A 19,665-nucleotide genomic window follows, 5' to 3' on the forward strand; every position below is an offset into this window, starting at 1 on the left:
CTCCATTAATCCCAAAAGAAGTTTAAAATTTTGATTGTAAAGGTTTCAGAGAACTGGATTTACTTCAAGTGCACCCATCTAAACACTCAGCTTTTATTAGCCCACCACTATCTCTGTAGATCAGTTCTGTCTCTCCTCACAACCTTATTGCTTTTGTTTTTTGAGATTAGCCTAAAAACCGTATCTGACTGACTCACAATTCCTCCTCTGGTGCTCCTGGCTCGAGCCAAGTGTGAGATTTCAGTGCTGGGTCCATGCCCCGCTCCCGCAGGTGGGGATCCCACCTTCAGATCCCACCTGAAGACAGATCTGTCCAGGAGACAGATCCTGCTCCTGCTCCTGCCTGCACGCTGTATTTCTGCCTTTAATTCGTGTCTATTTTCTGCTTTGACCAGTTTCTCTGTGCCCTGCCAAACGCTCTGTCTCCCCTCTTAGAACAAGTCTCCTTGAGCAGTGCTTTTTTTCTTCTGGCAATCTCTCCCCACTCACCCCTTTATTTTTCTGGAGATTTGTAATAGAAACAGTAGAATAACAAGGACAAATTCTCTGTCTAGTGTACCATACCGTGGGCTATATGCCTGGTGCAGGGTTCAAGGACAAACTCGTTTCATTGTTGGACTTTTCAGGCACACAGCCAACACTGCCCAATAGATGCTGTCTGCCACTGCCCTGAAAATAGTTTCTTTGTTAAAGAAGGAAAAGGTGAAAAACCCCTACTGGCATATTCCCTCAGATGCGGTGCAGGGTGGGCAGCGTACCATCCCCACCTCCCAGCCTGGCTCCCTGCATTCATTTCCATACAGCTGCACAGGCAGGAGCATCCCTACCAGCATCCCTACCAGCATCTTTACCAGCATCCCTATCAGCAGCGCTACCGGAATCGCTACCGGCATCCCTACTGGCATATCCCTACTGGCATCCCTACCGGCATATCCCTACCGGCATCCCTGCCGGCATTGCTACTGGCATCCCTACCAGCATTGCTACTGGCAACCCTATCAGCATCCCTACCGGCATCCCTACTGGCATCCCTACCGGCATCCCTACCGGCATATCCCTACCAGCATGTCCCTACCAGCATATCCCTACCAGCATATCCCTACCGGCATGTCCCTACCGGCATGTCCCTACCAGCATATCCCTACCGGCATCCCTACCGGCATATCCCTACCGGCATATCCCTACCAGCATGTCCCTACCAGCATGTCCCTACCAGCATATCCCTACCAGCATATCCCTACCGGCATGTCCCTACCAGCATATCCCTACCGGCATGTCCCTACCAGCATATCCCTACCGGCATCCCTACCGGCATATCCCTACCAGCATGTCCCTACCAGCATATCCCTACCAGCATATCCCTACCAGCATCCCTGCCAGCATTGCTACTGGCATCCCTACCAGCATCCCTACCGGCATATCCCTACCGGCATCCCTACCAGCATTGCTACTGGCAACCCTACCAGCATTGCTACTGGCAACCCTATCAGCATCCCTACCGGCATCCCTACCGGCATCCCTACCACCATTGCTGCCCACAGAGCAGCATCAGCTCCCACAACAGCAGGCACAGCACGGGTCCCCGTTCGTTCACCTCCTCCCTGCCCGAGCACCGGGCAGCTGCCGCACGCTCATCGGCAGGGTATTCCCAGCTGGTTCTGCCTTTCCCCCTTGTTTCAGCCTCTGTACGTTTCTCAGTCTCTCTCTCCAGCTGGTTCTGCACCTCTGCAAGCTGGCCCAGCCTAAGCCGGGCTCTGAGTCAAAGACCTTTGCTGATTCTTGCCGACTTTCCCTCCTCTGCTCTTTACATGTGATTCTTTTTAACTATCAAGTCCAAGATCTCGGCCCTGATCTTCAAGGCACTTAATGGTCTGAGCTCTGTGTGTCTATGAAGTGATGCAGAGCTCTGTGAGGGTGGCGGTTACAGCTCCACCTCTCTGGTACCTACTGTAACGCAAAAAGTCCATTTGTAGTTGAGACTGGACTTTTCCAGCTTCCAATACAAAAATAAATACTTACTAGAAGCCAGGACCATTGCAAAATTTACTCCTCCTGCTCCAGAAATACAGAAAATGTTATTAATTTTGTCTTCAGAGAAAGACAGGTTTTGTGTTGTCACGAGCAAAATCCAACTGTGCCAAGCCTCGCTGAACACCCCATTTTCTCTTTGGAAACAAAGTCAAAGGCAGGCTTATCTGTACTGCAAAACGAAAGCATGCCTGTAATGCCATATAAAGTCTGCATGTTGGCTTAACACTGCCACAATACTGGCAGCAAAACAAGGTGGAACAGACCTCTGTGCGTACGTTAAAGCACTCTACATACTAGACATAAGACTCATGGCTTAAGGTGCTGGTATTCCAGTCACCTGTCCTAGTCCTCTCTTAGAAACAACTGCCCCTGTGTTTCAGTGCTCCCGGGCTGGAGACACTCAACAAATACATTTTTCAAGGTCCAGAGCTTTTAAATTAAAACAAAAAAAAACAAAAACCAAAACCAAACTTGGAGGACGGTATCTTCTTACAACATGTCTCCACCCTAACTGTCCACCTGGCCAACGCTGGTGACCCCAAGCAGGCTGGCGTGCCTCAGCTTGCCACCCAGGCACGAGAAGGTGCCAGCACCAGGTCCTGCTCTGCAGCGGCCAGGAGGCAGCTCAGCGCCGGGGCCTGGTCACCCACGGGACTTGGTCAGCTTCCCAGCGTCTCCTAACAGCTTCCTAAAGTGCACGCTTGCTTTTCCGTAGCACTTTGAGGCCGATGTGTGAAAACACCTTTATTACTGTCATTTTCTCTTAATTCTGATTCCTACTTTGATTGTTTTTCCACTGGAGATAACGGCAGTTTGCAGCAACCTATAGAGAAAAGTATGATCTCCTCAAAAACATTGAAGAAAAATCCATACTATACTTGAGTGAAATTACCCTTTTTCTCTTAAATGTAGTTGGCAGCAAATCAAAGATGACAAACAGAGGAAGATGAAGGTGTTTTGTATTTTCAAGAGAAAGCTGGAAACAAAAATATAATGTTCAACTTGTTTACAATACTTGTATGTGTATAAAAATGTCATGATTACTCTTCCAAAGTGATGGCCTCCCAACAGTATAGCCACTTGATTTAGGCAACCTATCGACCAAATGTCACGCTGGCCTCGCCATCAGAAGTCCCCTAGTCATCAAAAGGCTTTATACAGTTAAATCCTCATTCAGCATGATGGATAAAACCAGGAGTGTTTGTGTCTTCAGGTCTGCCAATAAGAAGATCATGAAATATATTTGATATGAAATATATTAGAAACCACGACTTGGGTTTTCAACAAGCACCAAGCTGCAGATCAGCATGACCCTTGCACGAATCTTCATCTTTCTGTCCCTGCATTCTTTGAACAGTCGTTTTAGTATTTCCTCCGTCTCGCTCGCTTCTGACAAGAAAGCAAGTCAATACAATTCTCGGTGACTTTAAGGAGGAGTATCCAGGTCTTCAAGCACAATAACTGTATAGATGATAAAAGAAGTAGGTGTTTACCAAAAGCAAACCAGACAAGAAACTTGTCTGGTTTGAAAATTGAAGCATGTCCGAAGAGACGTGTACGAACTTCCCTTCAGTTTTAAGGTGTCTGTGTCATAAAATTTTCAGCAATTTCCAGACAGAGCTGGAATACTCAGCCACAGAAATTCAATCAGAGGATGTTATCCAGGCCAGGCAGAGCAGCAGGCAGACCTGCTTCAAAGGGAGCCTCCAGCTCCACTTACAGATTTGCCTAGCGTAGCTGACCACAAAGTATTTTATGAAACTTTTATCTTAGCTGTGGGTAGAGCCGGTGAGCCTGAGGTACTCACGAAGGAAATGGCTTAGCTGGGCAAGTGAGAATTTCTGTAGCAACAACGTGGACATGAGCAAACACAGCGCAAGTACCTTCATTCCTAGTACGCACCCCTTCAACACCTCCACAACCGTACCAGTCCCTAGGTGGGAAGGATCAGAGAATCACGCCTGAACCGATACCTAGTAATTCCTGACAAATGGCATTTTTTTCCACGGAACGCGGCTGGGAAGGTGCGTTCAGGACCCCGTGGTGCGGCGCGGCCAGTGAGGGCTGGCTGGCACCCCCTCCCCATGGCAGTGTGCACCCCGGTCAGGCAGAGGAACGACCCGTCCAGCCCCACCGCAGCATCTCACCTCCATTAACAGAGCTCCTGACTTCACAACGACAGGACTGCACAAGGAATTTCACGTCATTAGGAAAGAGGTCCACAAGTCCTATCGAAATCTGGTCGCTTTTTGGTCGTGATTTGCGACGCTTATATGTGAATCTAAATAAAGCCACGAGACTTCCTCCAGCCTTTGGGAACAGCATTGCCCCTCCTCTCACGACAACACACAGACATTTACATGACAGTGAATAAACCAGTTTTATCACACAGTACAGCATAAAGCATCCTCGGAGGCTTCAGCCAACGAGGCTTCATGGAGCAACTATCCAAAAGATAACCACATTATCACTGTAATGCCTGTGAATACCACTGGCATGGGAAATGAAAAGCCCAAGGACGTTTCAGAAACCTGCCTTTTGTATCATCAAATGCAAAGCTACTGCCAATTGCCAGACCGCGTAAACAGGGTTTGAAACACTCTGAATACGCTCGTAATTAGCTAAAGCAAATGTCATAAAATTTGAGCCGATTTTTTAAGGGTCCCCCATTTCTATGCAGTATGGAAAGCATGGCTTGGTTGGAAGTACGCAAATAAATACACAACATATGCTTCAGTAATACAGTCAGTATATAGAACATAAACAGACCTGTTAATGCCTGATCCACCAAATTGGTTGCCATGATCGTCACCGCCGGTGCAGACACAGCAGTTACCCGGGTGACTTGCGTCGGCATCAAAGGACCCACATGAGCGTCCAATCTGGAGGCAGAACCTGCATTCAAACCATAAGGAAACCTTTTTTTTTTTTTTTCCCAGTAAACAAAAATGCCTTTAAAAAACTCACCTTTTTTCAGCCTTATTTCACAGAATGCTCTTTTAACCTCCTGCTGAACATTTCTCTCTATACCCGTTTGCATGGTTAAGACACTCGGTTTTGTGTCGAGTTGAATTACTGGTCTAGTCTGGCCATGACGTCCGTTGATTCTCAGCAAACAAGCATCGGTGGAAATTTTAAATTAATATAAGATGTGGCCCTCAAAATAAGAATTCACAAGGCTATATTAATGCTTTCAGAAGAGATTACAGCAAGATCAGTTTTCTTATTTAAGACTAAATAACACACCTCCAGTTTCTACTGTTACTCATCACAAATTCTTTGTGTCCCGCTCCATCGATGGGAAATTATTTTGCTGGTAATTTAAAACAGCAGGTTTATCCAAGGGAATCCCGGTCTGCTCAGACAATTCACAAGACGGAAAATCACTAAATTGCTCATATATGTTAGTCATGATAAATAAGTAATCCAGATCTGCCGGTAAAACTATGCTAATTAACCCAGGCTACTTAATCCTCGAGAACCCGTGGCTATTGCTGAATTTGAGGTCAAACCTTGAGCATTAGTTTCCCATTAACTGTGCGCGAAGCCATTTTTCAGAAACCGAAAGAGCCCTGCCGCACCACCTCACTTCAGAGGTAAATGCAGGTCCCCATCAGCAGTCTCCCCCGCCCGGTCACGAGCCCCGGCACAGCCGAGCCGGCAGCGGGGACGCGGCCCCGGCTCAAGGCAGGCCTGGGAACAACGCCTGCTTTCCCGGGCACGTGCCAAGCGGCAGCATTCACCCCCCTTCCGTTTCGCCAACGACTCTTGCACTGTCAAACGCTCCTCATCCCAACTTCTCTGCATTTCGCAGTGTGACGGTGTGCTTCCCCTGCCCCCGACCTTTATCTCCTGTAACCCTGCTTAGGTGATAACCACCGGCGGTGATGCATCTGGTCACGATGGCTGCATCAGCTCAAAGTGAATTCAGGAGACAGATAACAACACAATAGCCTAGGGCTATTGTGCAATGCGCCCACCGAAGAAATTAAAACCTGTGGTCGGCATGCAAATATGACTATGGGTCAATCATCTTATCCCCATAAATAGTGAGCAGCCCAAGAGCCCTTTGAGCTCTCCTGCACGGCAGCGGGCTGCACGCCAGGATCTCCCCTTGAGCAGGGACGCCTCTCAAGGTTACTCCTCGAGGCTGAGAGATTCCTTGCCGCAACAGATCCTCGGTAAGTGGCTAACAGCATGCTAAACTTTGAAATCTTAGCTAAGTGATATAAAGGATTGATTGCGCGTATATAATCCTTTAGATATAAACCGTTGACCAAGTCTGGGACTAGGACTGGATCTAGCCGCACCTAGACTCCTCTCTGAGAAGGAGTTTAGAAAGCAAGGGGATCCTTTCCGAACCTCATGACTCAACGGGAGGGTCTCCCTGACAGTTTTGTCTGACCCTGTCCTCTATGCAGTAAATAATCAAGTGTGCCTCGCCATCGAATCTTGTTAAAACACTGTCGCATTGAACTTTGTTAACTCCCTATTCTGTATCAATAACCTATATTTTTACTTCTCTCTTACGAGTGAAGTGCACGCTCACTCCATCCGTGACACGCAGTCATACGGATCATTTCTGGAACCTTCACTCTGTTAGAAAAACTCGCTCGCACGCTGCAAACCTCTTCGTTGGTTGTTGTTTCTCAGTTTCCCGGCGCCGAAGCAGATTATTAAAAGTAACTCTCACCAACGTGGGGACACCGGTTGCTTTTCTGAATGCAACTATAACAACATTTTATCATTAAAAAGGTCGCTTTTTCTTCCTGAAAAGTAGAGCCTTGGGCATCGCCTGGGCTAGCGGTAACAGGAGAGGGAGTCTCCTCTTTGCTGGGAGATGGGGCAGCACAGCCGTCCCAGCCGGGCAGGGCTACCCTGCCCTCCCGCAGCCAGAGCTGCACCAGGCCCCCGGGCTACCGGCGCGTGGAAAGGCGCGACGCATTCAAAACGGGGGTCATTTTAGCAGCAATAATAACGATGGTGCTAATTGCGCTAATGAAGCATGCATTTTGCTGTTAGGCAGACGTATATTCTATTGAGTATCATCTGAATTACCTGTGTGAGTAAAAACATGCATCAGGAAATTCACGGTGATTTTTCCTCTTCTCTCCTCCACCCCCTTGTCTCCCACCCCAGCGACCAGGAAACAGCAGCAGAAGCCAGAAACTCTCCAAGAAAAGATAAGTCTGAGTATTTTGCAGTAGATTGTCAAAATGAAGAAGAAAGTAGCAACTGGGACTACAGAAAGCCTAAAGGAAACCCAGTTTACACCATTCAGAGACTGCCCGGCAGCACGGCCGTGGACCTGCCCTCTGCCTCTGACTTCACCCCGAATCCCTGAGCCCGGAGGTTCTGTGACACGCAAAGGTCTCTGGTGACAACTGAAGACAACGGGGCCATTTGACAGGGTCTCCTGGTGCTCCGAGCAACATTAAACATCTGCTCTCGCCCAGCGGGAAGCAAGAAGCCCACACTTACTTACCGAAACAGGGAAAGCCCATGTCTTCTGCCCGGACCTGGTGCCATTCTCTACGGAAATACAACCCCAGCGACTGCGGGGCTGTTTTCTTCCCTAGCCAGCGTGTTTTCAAAGCTGCCATTTTAATGCACTGTCTCATATCATCAGTTACATGTTCCTGAAGCAGACTGGAATTCAGGCTATCACCGGGCTTTGTGGGATTCACCCTTGTAACAGGTGAAGAAGAATTTAAAACATAGTACATAATTTTAATCACATTCCAATTTTTTTAATAATCTTTTACAACAACAGAAATGGATATAAAATAATAAATTTTATGAAAGAAAGAACATTTTCTAAAATTAGAAAGTCATATTCCTATAAAGGGTTAACATGGCTAAAGAACCACCCAGGGAAAAGTAAAGCTTTGCCAAAAAGTGATCTTAGGAAAAAGTAGGAAGTTCATGAAGCTGTAGGAGTTGGGGCCAGAACACCAAGTTCATTGAATGTTCAATAATGCATTTGCATGATACCAACTTGCTATTAGCCAGGGTATCTTACCAGGGGATCTATTAATTTTAAATGCAAATGAAACACCTCGGAAAACCACTACCCCCATCCAGCAAGGAAAAAATAAATGAGTTTCCAAATGTGGAACAACCGGGAGGACAACTGCAATTTTTCCATATGAACAAGTGGCAGAGGAAGATTAGTCCAAGGTGGGGGGCTGCCCCATTAGCCTCCTCTTCACCTCCTCCCCTCAGGGACCTCCAAACGCTGACGACTCGGAGCACGGCGTAAGCACAGCATCACCTCTCTTCGGGAGCTGGCAGCGTCATGCAGAGCAACCCCTGAACTCCGGGCTTCGCGGACGCAGGATCAGGCCTCGAGACAACTAAAAGTCACCTTAGAGGAGTATTTTGCAAACAAACACCGTGCGCACCATACACCCAGGAACATTTTCCCGTGCACATATATACGCATGCACAGCAAGAACCACCACCCCGCCGCTATTGCACATCAGTATATCACATCCCTACGTTTTTATTTTGGTGCCCTCCTCGTAAGAGGCTTGAAAATCATAAGAACGCAAGAAGCACATTTAATATTTTTACGGGCTTCCTCCCACCCTTCAGCCTTCACCTGCACCTGCAGTACAGCCCTCCTGGGACAAGGATTAATTAGCAAGCCACCGGCATGCCAGCCAGCCAGTGGAAGGGGAAGAAAAGAGGGAACGAGAGGACCGTGCCAACGCTATTTTTACCTCCCAGGCCCAGCAGAGGTTCGGACGGGACAGACAACAGAGAAGACTGCATGTCTCAAGGCACATGGGAAAATACATACACAAAGCACGGCTTTTCTTAAGCAATAACTCAGGAGTACATGTCCACGCGTGGTGCCCCGGCTGAGCTGGTGAGAGCCCTCCACGGACTTGCAGCGGTCTAGAACAAAGCGAAACGGGTACCAAGAGATGCTCCTAGGTTGTTAACAGCAACGGAGCGGGGGGAGAGGGGAGACAGCAGCAAGACCTGTGCGACCCACTAACTGTCCCGACAAAGCAGCTCCGTGCCGCTCTCCTGGCGGTCTCCTCCCCGGGACAGCAGCACGGGCTGCCTGGGGGCCACGGGGAAGATTTATTGCAAGCAGCTGCAGGAAGAACACCAGAAAAGGAAACATTTTATTATTTCTCTCTTTCTTTTTCGCCATTAAGTCAGGATAAGAGAAATCCCTGCAAGACACGATCAGTAGCATGATAAAGAAATTATCCTGCAAGGTACGGTGATAAATGCAATCCATACTTGCTTTGAGAAATGATAAACAAAGCATTTAGGGAAGAGGAAGAGGTCAGCATGATGTTTGTTGTGCTACCTACAGCACAATAATGTAACTGGAGGCACTTGTAACTTGGCCATCTCTAACAAGACAGTGAACCATTTTCCAGCTCGAGACGATGTTTGGACCTGAGGCAACAACGGTTTCTTTCTTCTGCTCCTGTCAAAGCCCCTGGTAAAACTATTAACTTCGATGAACTCTCTGGATATAAAGAAATGCTGAGGAACCATCAATTCCAACACTGAGGTCTAAGGTGCCTCTAATTATACGGCGCAATCCATGCAACAGCAGCCTCGCAACAGCCCCCCAGTTTTACGGAGATGCCCAGCAGGACCCACGCCTGGATGGACTGAAATCCTGGTTTCCATATCCTCGGAGACCATTCCTTAAGCTAGGATTTCCATCTGTAACTTCCATGTACGTTACTACACGATTAATTCCGTGAGTAATATTTTATAGAGCAAGAGTTGTTTGCTTTTCTTTGGCTTTTCAAATTAATTTTAATGACAACAAAAAGGACACTTCCATCCTATCGCTTCCAGAGTCATCAGAGACAGATTAAAATGGTATTTCATCATCTGGTCTCTTCTGATTCTGGTGAGCTCTGTGCACATGAACGCTTCGCTGTCTACAACAGCATACTCGGAAAAGGCGATGCAGCTATTCTGAATTTATCCAGAATTACCATCTTTAAAGAGAACAACAAATCAAAAAATACCGGAGATGAGCATGGCCAGGAATCTCTGGCTTGTCCTTTTCCACTTTTAAATTTGCAAAGGGGGAAAGGTTCACGCCTGCAGATGCGAACCTGTGCCCCCGCATGGGCTTAGCCCAGGTCCCCTCCTGCTGCTGAAGACTTCCCGGGGGGACAGGCTTCTCTCAGGCAGCCCCCCACTTTCTGGACAAGCTCTCTGAGAAACGCTGAGCTGATCCAAAGCTGCCCACGAGCACGGCCAGGCACCACGACTCACACCACCGCCATTTACCGCGTTACCGCGCAGGGGAGAAAAACACGCCCGGCTCCAAAAACGCCACCAGTCCCAGCCCACCGCTGCTTCCCGTGCCCGCGGGAGCCTGCCGCGCCGGGGAGCACGCACGGGCTACACGTGCAGGCACCTGAAGGTTCACCCCAAATTCTGAGGTTTACAGGGACACCAGTAGACGTAAGCATCCATTAAGGTATGCACAGGAATTTCAGTACACAAGCAATTCTCTACACCGAAAATTGGTAAAATTTTCATAACGTGCTTAATTATCTCCCCATAGTTAGACATCTACCACTTGAGACGAGCTCTGCTCGTTCTGTTACCACAGCGTACGCTGCATGTTGAGACGTGACTTTCCCTCATATGATTTCAACTGCTTCTTTATGTTGATTTATGATCACATCCAGGAACAATAAAATTATCAGTGCATCTTTTGAGGTGATGGAAGCAATTAGCTCACAGCTTCCATCCATATCGGAGTCAAGCATATACATATATATACGCATATATATACATTATTTCATACATGCAGATCGAGTTGAGCTGCTTAGTTTAATTATATCTGACGCTCACCAAATAAGCTTGAATGATTTAAGGCAATCATAACCTTTAAGGAACAAATATTTATGCTTTCTAGTTCTTCGTGCTCATAAAAAGCAGTCTTTGCAATAGATGGATTTGGAATACAAATAAACTCTGTGGACTGAGTTTAATGTCATAACGCAATATAAGCTTTCAGTATGAACTGAACATAACCTGGGCTGGAATAAGACCTAAACATGAACTGTAAAGAACCTAACACCCATCCACCCACCCACCCTCCGTGCATTTCATGATTAAGTTAAGGCAAATTTTACTACAAAACAATTACTGGGGGGGGAGGGATAAAAGTGATCTTTTCTACGAAGTTTCTGATTATTGTTAGAGCCAAGGAGCCCTGACTAGCAACTTGTGCGTTTTGAGAACATCTGTCCATTTTAAAGATTATTTCAGTGCAGATGCATTTTACTGTCGCTTACAAACACAAGCAACCTACGTCTCAATTTCGCTGCAGCGAGGACATTACAAGGACAAAGGAGGACAACAGCAGGTGAGTGGAAGGTTCAGAAATCCGAAGATCCTCTGCAAGCGATACACCGCCCTGATTTGCATCCCTGATGAGCAGACGCTGATTCGCATCCCTGATGGTGGAACCCCGAGCAGAGAGCTGGGGTGCCCGAGGCTCCGCTGCGGGGCTGGGGCTCCCCTGGCCCTGTGCACGGGGGCTGAGGGCTCCAGTGCCCGCCTCCGCCTTGCCGGTCCCACGGCCGCGCTGCCAAGGCTCAGGAGCGGCCGTGCGCCGTGTGTCACCGGGAGCGGAGAAGGACCGCGCCGGGCACGGCTCCGGCACCGAGTCGGTCCCCCCTCGTGCTCCGCAAACCCTCCCGCAGCAAAAACCTTCCCAGGGAGCGGAGGGCAGGGCCCGAGAACAGCTCCGAGCCAGGGCTCCAGGGCTCAGCTCCCCGCCCGCCGCCGCTCGGGGCAAGACCGGCTTCAACCCCCGGGAACGTTTTCTCCTCTCTGCTCCCGGGCAAGGGCGGCTCAGGGAGGCCAAGTCCCATAGCTGCTCTGGCCGAACTGGGAATGGTTACAGCCGCTCTAGCCGAACTGGAAATGGTTACAGCCGCACTGGCCGAATGGGAATGGTTACAGCTGCACTGGCTGAACTGGGAATGGTTACAGCTGCACTGGCCGAACTGGGAATGGTTATAATGGACAACCCCATCACCCAGCATGTCTGACCTGGCATTTTTACACCGTTGCTTAAGCACCTGAAGAAGAGAATGGGAAAAACCCCATCACATAACTGACCGACTGTACCTCACCTCCGGCAGAAACCACCATCCCCAGGCATGCACCAGGAGTCAAATTAAATTAGACAGTAGATTTTTCCCAGAACAGACAACTAACTTTTCCACCTTTGTTATTTCTACCAAACAGTACTGAAAGGCCATTTCTTTTATTACCCCGTACCACACAGACGGATCACTCTTGCTAGCTCCCTCCTCTACTTGCTCGTGGCCAAAACAGACCTCAGGAGAGGGAGCAGATACATTACTGATGCTCGTAACCCGGTTGAAAGGGATAGGACAGATTTTCAGGGCAAAAATGTTCTTTACAAATGTTTACTCTGTGCCTCGGCAGACCCACCGGCTCTCATTACTCCATTACGCAGCGCACGGATGTTAACGACCCGCGTTACCGGGAGTCACGCTGCCCATGGCAAAATAACGGGACTGGTCCTGGACCGCTCCGCAGCTGGCTACGGCAGCGCGGGTTTCCTGCTCCTGCTGTGAAGTTGTAATTCTTACCTTTTCCAATTAAACCATAGCACTTCCAACATTATCTTAAAGCTAAGTTAGCAGCTCAGCAAGGTTTTAAGCCTAATTTTCCTCACTGTGATTCAAGAAGCCTTTAACAGCCCTGCACCCAAAAGAACAGGGGCCACATAATTTACTTAAGCGTATTCAAATTGAAAATACCCGTAGCATGGGCCTAATCTTAGCCCCGGTGAAGTCAGCACAAGTCTCTCTGTTGAGCTTCATGGGCACTGAATCCCACTCCCGAAACCAAAGCTTTTCTTCCTGCAACACATTTGTCTCTGGCAAAGCTACTCTTTTTGCCATGGGACAAAAGACCTTTATGCATTATTGAACAGCATAGTTTGTCATTCATATTTATTTTAGCTAAATATATCTCAGAACTTATTTTTATTAATGACTTTATAAGACTGCCTCACGAACGGCATCAACCATAACAGCACAACGTGCCCGGGTGACGGCAGCAGCACCGGGCACACGGCACGCAGAGCCAACAACGAGGCTCTCAGCCTACGTGGGAAGCAATCAGGAAAACGTTTGTAAGAATTTCTCAAATTCAACTACAAGATCGAAATACTTGTTTGGTGAGAAACCCACAATGAAACAGGAAACTGTGATTCCTGCAGAGAAGGGCTGGTGGGCCATCGCCACGCTGCGGGCAGGGCGGCACTGCCCACCCGCTGCGGCTCTCTGCGTGCCCAGGTTGCTTGCGGAGGTCTCCGGCTGCTCCGAAACAACCAGCTCCCCTGAGCTGGGCTTTACGGACCGAGCTGCAGCGCAGGGGATGCTCTGCCAGCTGCGGTGCCGTGCACCGAAGACGGTTACTCCCGTGCTCGCCTACGTGGAAGCTGCGTGGCCACAGCGAAGCGGCAGCTCGGCTGCAGAGCTCCCCCTGACCCGCCATCGGGTACGGCCACGGCAAGGCTGCACCTTCAGAGCAAACGAGCAGGGAAATACTGGATGCAAGGGTTGGACCGGGGCCGGGGGCTCCCCGCGTGGAAACAACCACGTCTGTTCACCTGCCCAGCCAAGCACAACCGCTGGTGCTCCCAGCCGGTTCAGCCGAACCGCAGCCACGGCCGCCTGTGCTCCGCAGGGACCCCAGCCACCGCGCCCAGTGCCGAACAGGACGCTCCAGCGCCCAGCAATGGCCCAGCCTGCGCCGCCAGCCCGTTCGGCAGGAAAGAAAAGGCTGAGGTTCTCATCTCAAAAACTGAATGTTTTTCATATACCTAAAAACATCCCTATTCCATTCATCTTTTTCATCTTTTCTCACCTTTTATGACGCACTTCATATTTGCCTGTAGTTACATATTTGTTTCAATGATATGAAAAACACATTTAACTGAAGCACTCTTTCTGTACTATTGAGATTAGATGGTTAAAGAGGAATATAAACCAGAGGCATTTTTGAGAATATGAATCCTGTTTCACCTGAAATAATCCAGCCAGCAATAGTTTTTTAAAAACTCACAAACTCAGACTTTGCCTATCCGTCTACTGGTTTGCACACCTTATCAGTTACAAGAAATAACATATAGAAGTGAGCACGATCTTTCCCATGCCCTTGGTGCCATCACCCACAGGTTCAGCCCCAGCGAAGGGTGCCCAGGACAAGCAAGCCAGGCCACCATCACCACACTCATGCGTGCAAAGACAGGGGATACTTTCATTAACACTATATACAAAAACGGTTGGGGTTATAATTGATCAAGATACCTCCTGAGCATTAGGAATTACAAGTCATCTAATTGATTTCAACACCAAGTAACTTCCATTCCAGCAGAGCAATCCCAGCAGGTTCCCACAGACCAGGACCCTCCCGCCCGATCTCTATTGGGCCTGTTTCTCTTAGCTGGCACACCTCTAGAAGATTGTTTCCCAGCAAAAAAACCTACAAAAAAAGAATTATTCTTCCTGTTATTTGTTGTTAACAATCATCTGCCTGCACTTGCTTGTCAAATTCTGACCTACCATTAAGAGAAAAGAAAGAAAATAAAGGATATTTATTTTGACGAGGGTGAAATGACAGCGAACACGTCCTCAATAAATCACACCGAATAAGAGAAATACAAGCTAATTATTCAAAGCGGGAAGGAGTTGCCTGGGAGCTGTGTAAATCTGCTCCCACAGCCCCCTCCCAAGCAGAACTGAAGTGCTCCGGAGGGCAGTCGCCACTGCAGGGATCCACGTCCACCGATCCCATCTACTCCAAGCGCAGAGAGAAAGCACTGCACCGAAACGGCACCTTTGGACTGTCACAGCAGCGGGGAGAGAAAACGCCTCTCCAGCACGGTACCCCGCCGCCCACCGCTGCGTAGGAAGAAAAACGGGGAGACGGAGGTGAGACGCTGATGACAAGCGATGCCGTCCCGTCAGGGTGCACTGCCGGTACCCGCTCCCCGCCCACGGGACCTGCTCCGGCGGCTGTGCAGCAGCGACCCACGCAGGGAGCACACAGCGGGCGAAGCACCCGAACCGCTTTGCTGGTTCTCCCCAGGTTTGCGGCCGTGGCCTCTGTGGGGGCAGCTGGGAGCCCCTGCCCCGGGGCTGGAGCCACCGGTGCCTCGCAGGGACCCGACGCCTTCGCTGGCAGCGCAGCATGCCATCACCCACGCCTGGGAAACGAAGTAACTGCCGCCCAGCCAGCAGTCCAAGCACGGCATGAGCCTGCCAGAGCTGCTCTTCAAATGACTTCTAACCATGACTGTAACTTTCTGAAACAGTGAAGCGTTTTTCTTCAAAACACCACTTTCAGCATATTTCAAGTCCGTAGCGAATGCTTTACAGCCAGCCCTCCTATCCTCCTGCATTCTGCTCATTTCAGAAGACCCCTCCGCCCCATTTTTAACGCCACACAACGCCCACACTGGGCGAATTAGGCTCTTTTCTTGCCTGCGGGAGCCCAGCCCCGCTCTGCCCCCTGCTCCCACCCAGGCGGGCACGGCAGCTTTGCCTCCGCCGCCTGCGCTCGTCCTCGCCCTGCCAGCCTCGGCAGCCGGACAAACCCAGCCTGCTCAAACGCAGCCGCTTTCCATGGGCAATCTTCAATCATGCCATAGCCGAACGGAGGACCTGCAAGAGCCATTTTGTACTTGAAATAGAAATCTCTGCGAGAGCTTCAGCCACAAACCCAAATGGGCTCAGGTAAGGAGGTGCCACAGGCTGGGACTTGGCTCCGGCCCCGGTGTCACTGACGCACCTGAATACACCCAGCCCGGGGATGCTGCGGCAGCTCCGGGAACCTCCCGGGCCATCGGTACCGCTCCCTCGGCCCCGTTACCAACCCAGCAGCCGAACCTCAGAAGCGAGGAAAGTCGGGGCGCAGGGTTTGCTAGGGAGCGGCACCGGGCTGGAGCGGAAGGCGAGCGAGCGGTCCTGCCCCGGGAGATCTCGCAGCAGGAAACCACAGCAAAGCAGGGATGTGCAATGCTGCTTCGTCTTATCACAAACCGGCTTTCAAACACAAAAGCTTCATTGCCTGGGTGCATTTCAAATTAATTCTATGATATTTTAATAAAATCAAGGCGCACCATTAATGTATTTGTTATTGAAAAAGCATCTTTAAATCAGGTAAGTTATTCTTCTGCTGGAGGCTACCATCCAACTGGCACCCATCATGAAGTTGACTGACTTAAAGATAAAACACGAGAAACCGCTGTGCCTTTGCTGCTGAGGGATGGAGGTTACACGGAGGTGTTACTCGTGACCGAAAACCTCTCCTCAGAGCCCACTGGAGTCAACGGAAAGACACCAAGAGCCTTGGAAAGAGACATATTTGGACAGAATATCTATTGGACAGAAATATTGGACAGAATCTCTATTGGACAGAAATATTTAATGCTTATTCACACCTTAAATAGCTCAGAAGCAAGACAACAAAAGGAAAACACGTTAGCACCTTTGTATATACTTAAAGAGTGCAGACGCTCCAGCGTAGGGCAGCGCCTACCGGTTGCGGTCCTGCAGGCAGCGTCCGTGCCAGCAGCCCAGGGGCACACAGCGTGGTTACACGACACGGGCCGTGCACGGCACCAGCACCCGGGAGTCCTCCTCCCGAGCTAGCCACCGGCCTGCCACGGTTATCCTGTGCGCTCCGCCGGGCCCGGGAGGTCAGCGCTTTCCACTCCCAAGAAATCTCCGGGGTCTCCGCTCCTGCTGTTGCCCAGCTTAATCTCTGGTCTCAGGCATGGGAAGATGGGAATTTTGCATCCTTGCCTATAATATTTTAATCTATTCTAGCACCTTGTTTTGTTCCTGGAACACCGGCGTTGTAATTCCTCTGCTTTGTCAGAACTTTTATTCTTGTTTGTTCGTATGCATATTCATCGCATTCTGCTGTGTACAGACAGGATCACCTTTGGTTTCTAAAGACAGGGAAAATTTTCAGTGGTGTAAAGCCCAAGAATGCGACGTTCAAATGTGTGCCCATGACCAAAGAGTAGAAAACCTATTAACAGTATAATTTTGTTGACTTTCAAGTCACTGATGCAACACTGAAAATCCCACACTCAATAAGAAGCCCAGCAGGTACTCCAAGATATGCTGATTTCTAAGTCAAATGTGAGCTGCAATGATTCTTTTTTACAGCCAAATTGAAATGTAATGAGAATGTATTAACAAAGAGTATTAAATATTCAGCGGTCTGGCTCTGCTCGGGAAAGGCTTTACCTTAACACTTCCAGAGGGACCCGCAGAGCAATGCTGATGTAAGGCAGGCTTTGGGCTTTGCCCTTTTCATACTATTGAGAGGAATTCCACTTCTACATGGAAAAAAATCAAAGTCCAACCAACCAACCCACCCCAGAAAAGCCTAAAGCAGGAGACAACCTATAAATAAGAAATAAAATGCTAATATTGAATCTAAACACTCAACAGAGCTTTCCTCACGGCAGCAGATCGAGCTGCTGTTTCCTCTTGTGGTGAGTACCCACAGAAAGCAACAGTTTGGGGAGCAGAGCACAGTACTCACAAACTTGCCATCAGTTCCTTCTGTGCTATTGATAATAAACCTGAATGCGTACAAACTCATGGAGCGGGTGAACGTAGTGCTGTAAAACTTCAGAGACGAGAGGAGAAATTCTGGCACTGAGCACATCCAACCCTCCCTCCGCTTCCAAGGGTCAGAATTATACTCAAAATTTAGCCTGGGTTCTGTGGATTTTTCAGACTAACATCTAGGCACAGCAAAGGATAGAGTTGCTATTAAGAATCTAATGGGATATAACATCAAATTAAGAGAAAATATAACAAAACAAAGAAACAACCCTTGCACACACCTGAGACATGGCCACAAGCGCACCGGGTGTGCTGCACGTGGATAGCTCCTGCTGACCACACAGAGACCCTGCTGTGAAAGGCGGTCTTAATTCACAAACGTGAAAAAAATGTGCTGCGGTACTGTATCCATGAGCCCGTTAAGTGTACGGTGGACACACTGCATCGGAGCAAAGGTCCCTCCCCACCAGCACCCTGCTCCCAGGCACAGCTAATGGCAAATGCTGCGGGAAGAGGGCAGGAACGGAGCAAGGATGTAGTGACAGACAGGGAAAAAGTGCAAGAAAAAAACACGGAGATAGCATAATATTTCAATAGGATACTCTTCCAACCCTACAAATACCCATGGCTCAAAGAATTAAATAAACCTTCATGGGCTTTTTTGGTCCACAAATATCTCTAGGAACTCTTTTGCACCCACCCAGATAAAACCACACAGAGGCTTTTGCATTGACAAAACTCTTTAGGAAGGAGTTCCAAATATTCTGTCTTGTTTGTTTAACATCTGATAACCGTGTCTTTGTGCGAGGCTGAGACTTGCTTGCACTCCCCACATCTCCCATGACCTTACAGATCTCTATCACGTCCTCTCCCGCCCTGCCCTTCGTCCCTGTTCCAGCCGAAGGGCCCAAGGTTGTTTATCTGTTCTTCTGGCACTGCCCTGAACACTGTGCAGCCAAAGGGTCACCGACAAACAGGAATCAACGTCATATCTACAGAGAGATATATATAGATATATATGATCTGGCTCATTCAAAAATAATCAAACTATTGTAAGACCGCCAAATTACAAAACTGGTTTAAAGAAAAGCATTAAACTGTGAAGAAATCTCACCCAAATTCCTGGAAACTGCTGGAAGGAGCAGAAAACTGAAGAGCAGATGAGTGAAGCCATGCAGCGATCAATTCTTCAGCAGCAAACGAGCAGGTCTGCGTTGCAGGGCAGGCACGTGCCAGCCTCACCCCGCACCTGGAAGCTGCTGCTCTCCCACGTAGACACAGCCACCGCGACACGGCCACCGCGACAGGCAAGAGGGAAAGGTGTCTGTGCCCGGTGCAGCGCCTACATCACCTTGTCGCTACGGTGGCCAACCAACTTTACAAAGCGCTCCTCGCTGTCTGAGGCACTGAGCTTGGGGCATGGAGTCTGAGAGGATGTGACACCGGGCACTACACAGCCCCTGTCTGATTTGAGAAATGCAGTAACACTCCGCTGCTGCCGTGGGTAGCTCGGTAGTTCGGGGCTCACTACGGGGAATGAAAATCCGATGCGCGGTGCTGCAGGGAAACCACAGCTTGCTTATAAAAACCATTGACAACATTTCACATTTAACTCATTTCTGTTGTCTCTCTGATGCCTCCTGCGGGATTCGGACTTGAATTGAGAGAAACAAACAGGGGTAGAGTTCAAAAATCTTGAAGATAATAACCTAAAGAACTGTGTAACTAGGATTGAGCAGGTCAGGCAAGAAGCATCGGAAGGAACCCGCTACCCGATATAAACCAAACCCAGCAGAGAAATGCAGTCTTCCTGCTGGCGAGGAAGGTCACAGGCAGAAGAGCCCACTGCAGGATGGTTCGGTAATAAGGAAAGAGAATAAATCCCTATCTGGCCCAATTCCTCCATTACTGAGATATTACTTTGGAGGAATTTGCCTGTTCCCAGCCCCACGGGCGCTCACCAGATGAGTGACACGGCCACCAGCCATGCCAGGAC

General features: G+C 49.1%; 1 protein-coding gene across 1 annotated transcript in view; it reads right to left on the minus strand.

Moving 5' to 3' along the window:
* TCERG1L (transcription elongation regulator 1 like) overlaps window positions 1–19,665 on the minus strand; it is a 102,027-nt gene that overhangs the window by 34,508 nt on the left and 47,854 nt on the right. The window contains 1 exon segment of the mRNA XM_072871334.1: window positions 4,801–4,926. Coding sequence (XP_072727435.1) covers window positions 4,801–4,926 — 126 coding nt within the window.

This window comes from Ciconia boyciana, chromosome 8 (genome assembly GCF_034638445.1).
Source record: "Ciconia boyciana chromosome 8, ASM3463844v1, whole genome shotgun sequence".
NCBI classification, from domain to species: Eukaryota; Metazoa; Chordata; class Aves; order Ciconiiformes; family Ciconiidae; genus Ciconia; species Ciconia boyciana.